Below are 12,040 nucleotides of genomic sequence, written 5' to 3'. Positions count from 1 at the left end.
ACTAAAATTGTGCATATAAAATCAACGAAATAAATATATAAGTTTTCATGAAATTGTATTTTCTTCTATTATGTTTTAATTTACATGATATTATATTTGTTCGCTTATAAGTGTCATGCCGAACAATTGCATGAGGCGCCAATCTGTGTTCTTGCAACCCTAAACCTCGTGGGATAACCATAGTCGTCTTTCGCCATATTGAAATTGAATGTCTGGCTTACATAGAGGCTCGTAGTAGCCATTAACTTTATCGGGTGACATCCTTCTAATTTGGGGGATTTAGATAAAATGGAAAATTCCTACGGAATTGGTGTGACAAATAGGTACGCTTTGTTTCTTAATGATGCTGAAGATCCGCTAGAAGTTCTGAAAGTACAAGAACAAGAAAAGGAAGCGAAAAAGAAAACCAAGCTTTCTGAGAAGGAAAATAAAGGAAAGACCGAAACGAAAGGGAAGACTGCCCAAGTAGCACGAAAGGGCATCAAGGAAACTCAAAACGTCAAGACTCTGGAATCTGGAAAGTCGAAGGAAGGTAGTGTTTCATTTTTACTTTTCAAATGCAGTTTTGAGTAATGTATGTGAAGCCAGTGAGTACGTCTTTCCCCGATAGTCTTCTTGTGTCTAACAACAGCTGGTTACATTATTTGGTCTTTGTTGAAGAGTTACATATTTAGGTGTGTTTGGATGGTTTGGTTAAATGTACAACGTTTCAGTTCCGTATGTAGTTTATACTCCACATGGCTGCTAGTACGCTGCGATACCTATAGGTTATGGCCCCAGTGGTTTGAAATTTACTAATAAAGAGGAACATACATTAAAGTACCAAATTTACTGATTGAAGACATCGACAGCCTGTATGCCGAAGGCACTATAAAGCAGCAGTGTTTGCGGAAATGAACGTGTAAGGAACTGAACTTTGAAGCGTACATCTTTCTATACTATAACATTACCAGGTCAAGTGTTTTTAGTTATGATTAATTTATGTTGAAGATTTGTTTGCATCTAAGAAGTATATGTCATAGGTTCCTTAGTTGACAACATTGCCTGTTAGAACTGTATATAAAATATTCATGAACATCTACATGAATTCATGATCTGATATTTGTCTATAATAATGGAAGAAAGTTCATATTAATTGATTTAAAGAAAACAGTTATCCCATGGAAAACCAACACACATGAAAGTAACATTTACAGTTGATCTCACATTTTAATGAAATAATATATGTATTTGTCCTACAGGCAAACTTAATTGTGTGTTTTCTTTTTTATATTTGTCAAGTGGGTTTTCAAGTACGGGGTGTTGAAAAATCATCCCCACAAGAGCAAAGGAAAAAGGGACATAGTGAGAGTTTGATTTAATAACTCTGATAATGCATGTGGAGAAGTGTTGAAGAGTTTGTTGTGAAGTGTACGAAATATTCTTTCTGTTTATAGAACAATATATTTTAGAATTTTTAAAGTCAGGACACACATGAGTGGCCATATATTTTGAATATTAGAAATTAGTTGCAGAAAAGTAGTATGCAGGATTTATTTTGAAACTCCCTTTGTAAATGTAACTAAGCAGGGACCATTTTATATGAAAGCTAATATTGTATTAAGTTTGAATAGAGATGTTTAATTTTTATGATTTTAAACAGTTTAAAGCTGAAAAAAAGATTAGTTTATGAAATTAATGCTTGTAGTACTGATGTGCTTCATGATGTCTTGAAACAAGTAGTGAAATGCAGTGATAGGCATGTTTTTACATTGGTTGGAAACTGTACCAAATTAGTATTTTAAAAATATGCCATGCCAACATTTTTAAGTTGTCCTATTGTTTCATCTTTAAATTTTTAACTCACAAATGCATCAGGGCTTTTAAACTTTCATGTCACTCAGCACAGAGCAGCTGTAGTATTGAAGTAATGAAACAGGAAAATTACTTTTTCATAAGTTAAATATATTTTGAAATTATGGCACTTGTGGTTAACCTGTTCCTTTGGGAAAGGCCTCAGGCCTTCTACTTGAGGCCAGAGGCAGAAAATGATCCAAGTGGACAGTGCACCACAACTTTAATAGTTTGAAGACTTCTCTGCAGAAAAGGAAGAAATATTGCAGCTGAGGTTTTGTTGTTGATGTACGTAGAGCTTTAATTTGTACTGTTTATGTATGTTCTTGAAGTTATGTAATGTGACACATTTTGTGATCCACTTCAGAGTCATTTATTGCAGTTACAAACCAGAGATGTACATAAAGCAAATGTTGAAACGTGTACAGAGTACAAACTATTTTTTGATCTTATTCTTTGGCAGAAATTATATCAGAAAAAAAATTATCTTGGTTAAATGAATGAAGAAATGACTTTGGTGGTGAAAAGCTCCTTAAGTGTGAACGTTTCAGCACTCAGTTTAAAAACATTCCCTTTGTCGTTGCTGGTGGCTAGGATATAAAAGATCTGATGAAGTGGAGAACTCGCATGATTTTTACATCCACATGGTCCAGCAAAAAACCTTCCACACGCCTTGTTCAACTAGATGAACTGTTCCAAGGAACCACGTCTTGCCTTTGCCTGCTCTTAGAACTTAAAAATTGATTTCAGCAGGAAGCAAATATTCATCACAGTTGTGAAAGTAGTTTTGAGAGAAATATTCATGAAATGTGTCAATAAAAGACAAAATAGCATAAAACAGCCAGCAAAAAAAACATGTTTTAGTCATGTGGTTAAAAAAATGATTCATTTGAATTGAGCCCTGGAATCCAACAGGCTCTCAAAAACTGTTTGCTGTTAATACACACAATTATGTGCTGTGAGCTTTAAATCAGTTGAATACTGGAAAGGTATACATCTCTACTTCGAATCTTAATGCAATATCAGTTTCTATATATAATGGCTACTAGTCTTGAGGTCTCATGAAAAGATTGTTTGACACCAGTTTGAATTCAAAGATCTTCATAGGTGTGATTGATTCAGAAATATACTCAAGTTCATCTAGTTTGTGGGTATTAATATACTTTGCTTTCTCAGGTTTCTCCACAGATAAAAATCATGGGTTCAGGGTCAGAGACCTTGCAAGCTACAATCTGTGATGTATTACTCTGTCTTGAGCGCCATGTTTAAAGCATTAATGGAATAATTAGTAGTGTGTGCTGTAGCACCATCATGCATAAAATAGCCATGTCCTACCACCCTGATGCTCTCAAAAAGCTAGAGAACACCATTGGTATAATGCCCTGAATTAATAGTCTCTCCAGAGAATCATCTGATCATGAGGGGTGCTTCAGAAGTTGGTCTTGGATTAATTGCACCCCAATAAGTAATTGTTCTGAACGCTGATATACCCACTCAGATGAAACCAAGGTTCGTCTGTAAGTAATGTAAGCTGTGTCATGCACTGCCTGCAGAATCCAAAACATTCTTTCAGGAAACTATCATACAGAAAACACACTGTTTAAGTTTATATTTCACCTCCATTCCATAATTTAAGTGCGAACATGAAGTGATTTTTGAATGTTGTGCTGGAACAAACAGAGGAAGAAACTTAAGACATTACAGTGAGTCATTTGCAGTTGCAATCAGCCTACAAGATAAACAGTAACGGAAACACTGCTTAGTATTGCATCAATCTGTTCTCTTTCCCCTACAATTGCCCAAAGCGTATTCAGCTGCCACTTGGATGCTTTTACTGTCGCGGTCACTGGTTTTAGCCTGTCAAGAAAGTTGTATATAACCTGAAAAATGTGCAGGCTATATACAGAATTCATTACAGCTACAGAGTTCCATCACATAATTATTTTTTCATGCTGAGAGTGGTAATTTGGGTCACCCTTGTGTCAAGTTTGAAACAAATCCCAGATGCTGCTTTTCTGCATTTAATTTCTAAGGTTCATAACCTATACCTGAACCCATTAGAAGTTGTGAAGTATATATATGTATATGTTAGAAACAGAAATTTCAGTTGTACAGTGAGCTCTAGAATGTTTCTCTAAATGCATAACAAAGGAGTTACTAAGGAGAAATCTTGCTGATGCATCTTTTCTTACACTGGTGGGGGTGATTTTTTTTCACCAATTATCAATAGAACCTCCGTCGAGTGTAACAATATATGTTCTTGTCACCATTTTCTCACATTTGCCTTACATGTTTCGGCTCACAAAGAGCCATCATCAGAGGCAACCACAACAAAAACATGGAAACACTTGCACTGCTCAACAATCACAATATACAGTTTTTTGTGGAAGATGTTACACGTATCGGAGCGTAAAACACAACAACATCCAGTACCCCGAGTGCGGGTATCCCATTTGCATTTAAAATATCACCCACAAAGCGGGTCGTTAATGTTAAAATTAAAGTTAAAACCGTCCAAGTAAAATATTCAGGTTCCTCTTAGTGGATAGTCCCAATGGGGGAGGCGTCAGCACGAGGTTGTGTGGGCTTGTGGTCGGTTGTGTCCGACGCGTAGTGTATTGTGTATTGATTTTTTTTAACCATAACCACTCTATAGAAATGAAAAAAGAGATATATTGTGACATATTTGCTCTATGCAGGAACAGTTGAGCCACATAAACGGCTGTTTCCAATCTAGAACCTGTTAACTTAGTCACACATACCCTGTGTACACACAATAATGTGATTGGTTATGGAACCAATATGTATGCCAAATTTCATCACAGTCTTAAGGTTCAAAGTGTATGTTGGCTTTTTGTGGAATGATGTTGGTGGCTTTCCATATGTACGATATAGTTCTTAAGAACCTCTCAAGAACTGGTTTTTGTCTTATGAAAACCTTTGGTTGTATTGGCACAATTTTTTATGCGTTTCGAAGATGAATTTTAGTATGTTCACATTTCTGAAATACTCGTGTCTTCTAACAGATCTTCCCCATTTCATATTTTATAGTTACCTGGATAATTGAAACCCGTTATATTTAAACTGTACAAAGAGCAGTTTAGTGAAAATATTGATATTTGAGAGCCTGCTACAGATCTTTTGGCTGGACTGACAAGAGAATATGTTATTGGGTGAAATCTTCCTGCCTGTGTTCACTTACAACACAGTTGACAATCATTCAGACCTACATCACAAACAAACCTCAACCAGATCACAGTAGGTGCCAGAAATAATCCCCATTATGCATTAATTCCTAACACCTCCATAATGTGTTCACATTCAGGTGTTTTGTTTGGGAAAGAGGAAACTTGAAACTTCAAACATTGCATTGTTTGGAAAAGAGTCTGGATCATGCGATGCACCTGTCTGCATACACCAAACATAAATTCTTCCTGTGTAATCAGTTCTGTTGTCTCCTGTGCTGCAGTACTGTGATTTTTCAAAACAATTCTCAATGTATGACAGTGTGTTTCTGTGAATGTTGATTTTTGCCCACTGTTCCCTTCCACTACGGGATCCGCTCAGCTTCGTGAGGAAAATTTTGGAGCTATTTCAATGAAGTAGCGGCTCTGGTTTTGAAAACAAGATTAACAGCCATGGGGATTTGTTGCGCTGACCGCGTGACACCCTCTATTCGATAAAGTTGGCACTAACTTCGCCAACACGTGTCGGTCACTCGATCTGTATAGTTCACTTGCAGACTGAAACGACGGAGTTTGTTTTTATGTGATCTCCATGCTGCCTGTATGTCTGTGTATCTCTCTCCCACCATCAACTTTCGAATAGCTGCATCAATCTTTATGAAGAAATTCATTTTTCGTTAAAACTATACACAAATGTACTGATTTATTTTTATTACCTCTGCATTGAGAAACCATTTTCTTTTCCTTTCACAAAAACTCAGAATATAAAACTTTTATATGTAACATGAGAACCTCAGGGCTGCAAACCCCACAGTTGTAGAGATGGACCCACATTTTGATGTGGGTGGACCCTTTGCCCTGTAAGGGAAGAATGAAATTATTAGAAAGAAACAGTGCTACTGCCTGAACCTCTGCAGTTTTTTTTACTAGAAAACATCACTTTAACAATACATGTTGACAATCATTGATAAGGTTGCTGTCAAGAACTACTGCTGACAGTAAGATTTATGACAGGGTCTTTTGGGAATATGGTGGTAAGTTTTCCTTCATTGTTTGCAAGGAAGCTGGTTGAATTGCTTCAGCCTTATATCATGCTAATGCCAGGAAGAGGATTAACAAGACATTTTTTATTTTGTATGTCTACATGGGCAACACAATGCCATATTGTGGGCAGTCTCTTGTCTGAAAGCTGTAGGTTGGCCAAACCTGTTTATAGGGTACATTGTAATATAGATGATACTGTTTTCAGCATATGGGCTTAACTATGTAAGATGATGCGTTTCAGCACATTTATGCCATCTTCAGATCCTGTTTATAGTTAACACCACACAATAAATTTACGTGTAAGCCAAGTGGATCCACACGTATGGAATGTACCATGTATGGTTTGTACTAAGTTCTATTCTATAATAGGCTAACTCATATATTAGCATTGCATAGCATTTGTAGTTTAAGATGAAGTTGTACGTTTTGAATATGTAGCATATAGTACATACACAATCTGCCAGAAAGAATACTGGGATTGCAAGCACTTGCAACTTAGGAACAAAAACAGAAATGATGATTGTACTTGCAGTGTAACTGTAAACTCAGGCAGTTCATTGACTCAAGTTATGCTCACATCCAGAATTGTAGTTAATGGACAACAGCTTATCTTCACTGATGAGGTTGAATTTCACGTCTCTGGATGTTAGTCGGTGTAACTGTCATATGGGGCAGTAAGCCTCCTAGGGAACTTTCAGAACATGAATGGGATAGTCCTGAAGTGAAAGTTTGGTGCATGATGAACATAAAAGAGTCATTGACCCCTTTTTGTTTGATGTGTACATTATTACTAGTGATATATATGTGCAATTCAGTCTTCGGTGCAGCTTCATGGTTTCTGGCAGAAACACCCCATTTCTTACAAATGAAATGCAGACATGTTTTGACCACACAAGGGCCATTAGCAGGTATATATGATTCACATAAAGTGTTACATTATGTTTAGAATGTCTTAACCTGTGAAGGATGTGCATGTAATTTATTATTGTTATTGAACCAGTTATGTTAAAATGTTAATAAAATTAGATCAGAATGTGGTGACATGCTGTGGCTCTTGTGTGTTCCACTTTTTTGAATGTTTGTATTTTGTGCGTTTTGGTTGTCTATTTTGTGTACGCTGAAACATGGCATTTAGTTACATGTGTGGGATAGGAGTTTCTGCCAGCAACCACCAAATTATGTGATGAAGCTAGTGCAGCAGGATGCTAAAATGCAATACTATCATTAAAAGTGGTTCATTCCTGGTCATGGAGGAAAATCATGCTTTTTGGCAGCTCAGCAACAATAGTAATCTTATTCTCCAGCTGGATGGGGCCCAATTTGTTTAGTCACATTGGCCGTTACAATTTGAATATGAATTTCCTGGGTTGATAGATAGGAAGAGAAGGAAGAATTTTATGGGGCTCTTGTGCCCCTGATATTACACCTTCTGACTTATTGTTTGGTGCCGTATGAAAGACCAGGCGTGCAGCCACAGTGAATATTCTCAATGAACTCAGAGCAGAGATCATAGCAGCGATTGCAGATGTTACAAAGGACATGTTGCAGCACATCTGGCAAGAGGGGGAGTATAGTTGGGATGTATGCCGTCCTACAAATGTCACTGATTTTGAAGTGTTTCACATGGAACAACTTTTCCACATGTATATAAGAGAAATTCTTTCAGTTGCTGAATGAAATACTGGAAACAACACCCTCACTTCTGTTTTCATTCCTAAGCTACAGGTACCTGAAATCCTGGCATTTGTTTTGGTAAACCTTGTACAACACCAGTGGATCCACTTCATATGCATGTAAATTTACTCTAAATGCATGATACATCAACTGTAAGCATAAACAGAACCTGAAGAGGCACAGTGTGGGAACATGTCTTAGACATCAGCTCCATCTGCTGGAAATAAAATTCTGTTGACAAAGAATACATTAAATATTTTTATGGTGATTTACACAACAGGATGCAGTGAGTACTACATTTTAATATGGTTCCTTCTGGAAGCATAGACAATATGGTTGACATTTTATAGAATTCATAGAGCTCCTACCATGACAGAAGTTGTAATATACATATATATCAAGTACTTATAAATGTTTTGTGGAAACTATAGCCACTGGGGAGTCTTAATAAAAGAGTTATTAATCCTTTGACTGGTGATCATTTCATTCCTTACTCCAATGACTTATCAGGGCTGGAAAAAAAGAAATCAGTTCCTTCAAGTTTTGTTGAAAGGTGACAGTATGTATTGTTTGTCATTGCAGGCACTCGCATGCGTTTTGTGCGTGTAAAAATAATTATAAAAACAATTGTATTGGGTGTGGTGTATCTTGGGTGAAGTGTTGTGCTGCAGTGTGTGATAGTGTGGGATATACAGGGTGTGACACTCAAAGGGTTAATATACTCAAGCTTCAGTTCATATTTCAGTATCTTATTCATAAATGACAGTTATAGTGTACTCTTAAATGATCATGTAAATGCAAGAGTATGTAATTTATTAATTTCTTAATCTTTATGTTCACATGAATTGTGGCCATTTGCAGTTCATAAAAAATGAAAACCAACGAGGTTTTTATGCCAATTTGAAGGTTTCATATCAGATACTTGAATCCAGTGTAGGATTTGAAGTTCTCATAGCGGTGATTGTGAAGAGTATACTATCTTCTGGGATATGACACTGTGTATTTCGTTGAAAGTCAGTGTTTCGCAGGAATATATTGAGTCCATTTGCAGGGTCAAAGAATATATCAAGCAGGAAACCAGCCTGAAAGCATTTGGCATGCAGAGCTGTCTGCTACATGCTTGAGCACGTGCTTCTTGCATTAACGGCTGCGGGGACTTGTGCTGACCACGTGACATCCTCTCTCTGCTAAAGTTGGCACTAACTTCGCCGACAAGCGGCGGTCGCTCAGTTGGTATAATTCGCTTGCGGACTAAAACCATGGAGTTTGTTTTCTTGCTTGGCTTATTCTTTGACCCTGAAGATTGAAGTGTTAAGGTCTTCTGAAATGTTTGGTTGGCTTTCAGTAGACTACATGGTCTTATATCCCAGAAGACAGTACACTTCACTCAGTTTTTGTGTTGAGGATGAAACAGTGAAGAGAAAAGTGTTCAGAGAGGAAAAATGTTAAATAATTTTAAGTTCTGTATGGACTGAATGGGAATTGACTTGCATTTACGTGAGTTTGCGATCTGATATGTGGAGTGGTTTAGTTTAATTTTGTACTACATACACATACATATCTTGCAGTAATAATGGTGAGAAATAATTTGTCTTTTTTGATGTTGCAGTGCCAACTCCCATTGACAAAAAAGAAAATCAAGGCATGTATTTCCTTAAATTTTTAAAATATTTTTATACTAATGAGCTACATTTGACCTGCAGCCTGATGTATCCAAATTGTTGGAGTTGGATGAAAATAACCTTGCTGGTTTGATATGTTTCTAACTCTACTGTATTTTTCTGAGAGGAAATAAAAACCCTTGTTATACGTTGGAAATAATTATATTCCTGCTTAAATTCCCCGCAGTGTCTCGGTGAATAAAGAGTGCAGAGAATTTGCCCACTTCAATGTGTGAAGATGAAAATTTAAATTTCCCTTTGTTTATAGAATTACTTTAAAGAGCAAAGTATGTTAAACATTGAAGTCTTAACATCTTAGCAAGATTAGGAATTCATCCAACTTTCTCATACAAAATTTTGATGCATCGTAAAGGCTGCACCATAGCTCACGCTGTTAGTTGCTGGCTTCCCACCGTGTCGGCCCGGGTTTGATCCCGGGTCTGGTCAAGTGGGATTTGTGGTGGACAAAGTGGTGCTGGGGCATGTTTTCTCTGAGTACTTCAGTTTCCCCTGACAATCTTCATTCAACCAAATTCTCCATCATAATCACCTGGGGAAGGCTACAATAGGCCAATCAGTGGCTGCCGTGCCACGTGGACCCAGTTGGACTCCATCCCCCATAAGTGAATTAATGCGTGGATGAAAAATACTGCTGATAACTCTTTATCATTATGATTCCATTCAGAGTATTTGGAAGAAATGTTTATTTGTATATTGCATGACTAATGACAAAACTGTTTCCAGATATAATTGCATGGTTTGCTGATCTTGCAAAAATGCAGTAGTTTGTAACTTTTTTTCTGTTTTAATGAGTTTAGATGTTTGTAGTTTTAATGTATTTTTTCTTTCTTGGTGCTCATAAAATAAGGTTATGTAAGAATGTTTCAACAAAACATGCTGAAATCGGGGGCAGATACATAATTCCAGTGGAATACAGAAAATTTGAATATCAAGTTAATTTTTTTTTTATTAAACAAAATATTCTTTGAGTATAGAAACATTCCGGAATTTGCATATGATCTGTAAGAAATTTGATTACTCATATCAGTTGGCCACTTCTTTGCACTACAGTGTGGATGTGTGGTTCAGACTAAAAGTTGCTTGATAAAACATGGAGAAACTTTCACTTTTTCACATTGGTAAAGTGTTGGAGTTTGCAGATGACCCGTGTCTAGTACCGAGGTAGGTGCCCTTATACAGGGCCTTCATCAGTTTAAATTTCTCAGTTTTCTGCCCAGGGATACAGAAGACATGTTTGATCATAGAAATAACCCCATTTGTTGCAAGTTTTGTGCATTATGAGGTATCCAGCCTTCATGTTTTTCGTCACAATTATAATTGCTTCATATAAAATGCATTGTTGCTTTTGTATTCTGATTTTGTGTCTTCTGTAACTTTAATTTACACATTATTATTGAATTTTAATTACAGTTTGGTAAACATGTCATGCAATAAAATACTCTTTTTTTTTTAAACAAATGTTGTTTCCCCTCAAAGAGTTCAATTTTTAGATTTCCAGAAATTATGCCATAACCTTTAAACTAGATCACACTTTTTAGTGTGAAAGGTAACTGGCATTTGTGCTCCATGAATTACTTTGTCTTGGGAAATCAGGGTGCAGTTTGTAACTGTATGAATGAATACTGTTTATTTTTATTTGTGCCTGTTCTGTGAATTACTGCTATAAATATAGCTAGGTTTGGATTATAGTCATAAAACCATGTTTAAGTTCATCCTTTGTCACCATAACATGTATCTCCAAATTGTGATTTAAGGGTAAAATCATCAAGTAAGGAGAGTAGCTGTGCTTGTGCTGAATAAGCAGTCCTATTTGACATCTTTGGGTTTGGGCATAGGGTGAAAACCCCTCACCAAAACAAAAGTATTTTGCAGGCAACAAAGACCAATTTGTCTTGGATGTTTTTATATGCCTACGTGATGGGGAAAGGACGTCGGATTTGGAATTTTAGAGTCTTAAAATAATCGTGGAGACATATTATATAAAGGTATGGTAGAGGGTGTGCATCATTAGCCTGCATAATTCTGGAATAGGGGATTTCAGATCTTCTGGTACTGTGAGTTTAACTGTTTTGATACGCGTCAACGGTGTATATCATGTGGGAATGTGGAATTTTAGATAGCCCAGTGTGGGGTTGACAAGGGGCTAATGGTGTTAGTATTTAGAAAATGAAACACTGTGGTAGGTGGACCTTAAAAGACATATAGGGACAGGAGATAGTCTTTGTATTGGATAGCGGGACTGTAGTGGCCCTGGTCCATATTTAAATGCTAAGCAAGTAATGCATGGACAACATTAAATTAGCAGGGTACTACCCAATGGTGGCTTTTTGTGAATGAGTGTGAGGGTCTCCTTAATAGATTTTTAGATTGACTAGTTATCAACCTCAACCTTTCAAGGACTGCGCCAAGGCATTACTTAATTTAGAGCCCCTGCCTCCCACCATTTGGGTGGTAGTGAGTTTGTATTGATCATTCAGGTAGCATTGGGGACCAAAAAGTAATTAACATTGTGCTGAATTCCTTTGAAACCCTTGAATATAATTGCTGTTACAGTAATTACTTTTTTACCCTTGAAGATGAGCATTCAAAATTTAGATTGTCATATTATTTTAAACTTTGGCT

The 12,040-nt window shown here is 36.7% G+C and overlaps 1 protein-coding gene across 3 annotated transcripts in view; it reads left to right on the top strand.

The window, feature by feature from the left end:
• The first annotated feature begins 156 nt into the window (after window positions 1-156).
• Window positions 157-12,040, top strand: part of LOC111862376 (plasminogen activator inhibitor 1 RNA-binding protein) — a 34,252-nt gene continuing 22,368 nt past the window's right edge. For 2 of the 3 annotated variants that reach the window (XM_023847704.2, XM_023847701.2), the window contains exons 1-2: window positions 158-532; window positions 9,346-9,378. In XM_023847704.2, coding sequence (XP_023703472.1) covers window positions 289-532; window positions 9,346-9,378 — 277 coding nt within the window. In that variant the 5' untranslated portion in view covers window positions 158-288. Of the gene's footprint in view, window positions 533-9,345; window positions 9,379-12,040 lie in introns of all 3 variants that reach the window. The other variant, XM_023847702.2, reaches the window with a different exon arrangement.

Source organism: Cryptotermes secundus, unplaced genomic scaffold (assembly GCF_002891405.2).
Source record: "Cryptotermes secundus unplaced genomic scaffold, Csec_1.0 scaffold617, whole genome shotgun sequence".
In the NCBI taxonomy this organism is placed as follows: Eukaryota; Metazoa; Arthropoda; class Insecta; order Blattodea; family Kalotermitidae; genus Cryptotermes; species Cryptotermes secundus.
This window is presented reverse-complemented; position numbering and strand designations above follow the sequence as displayed.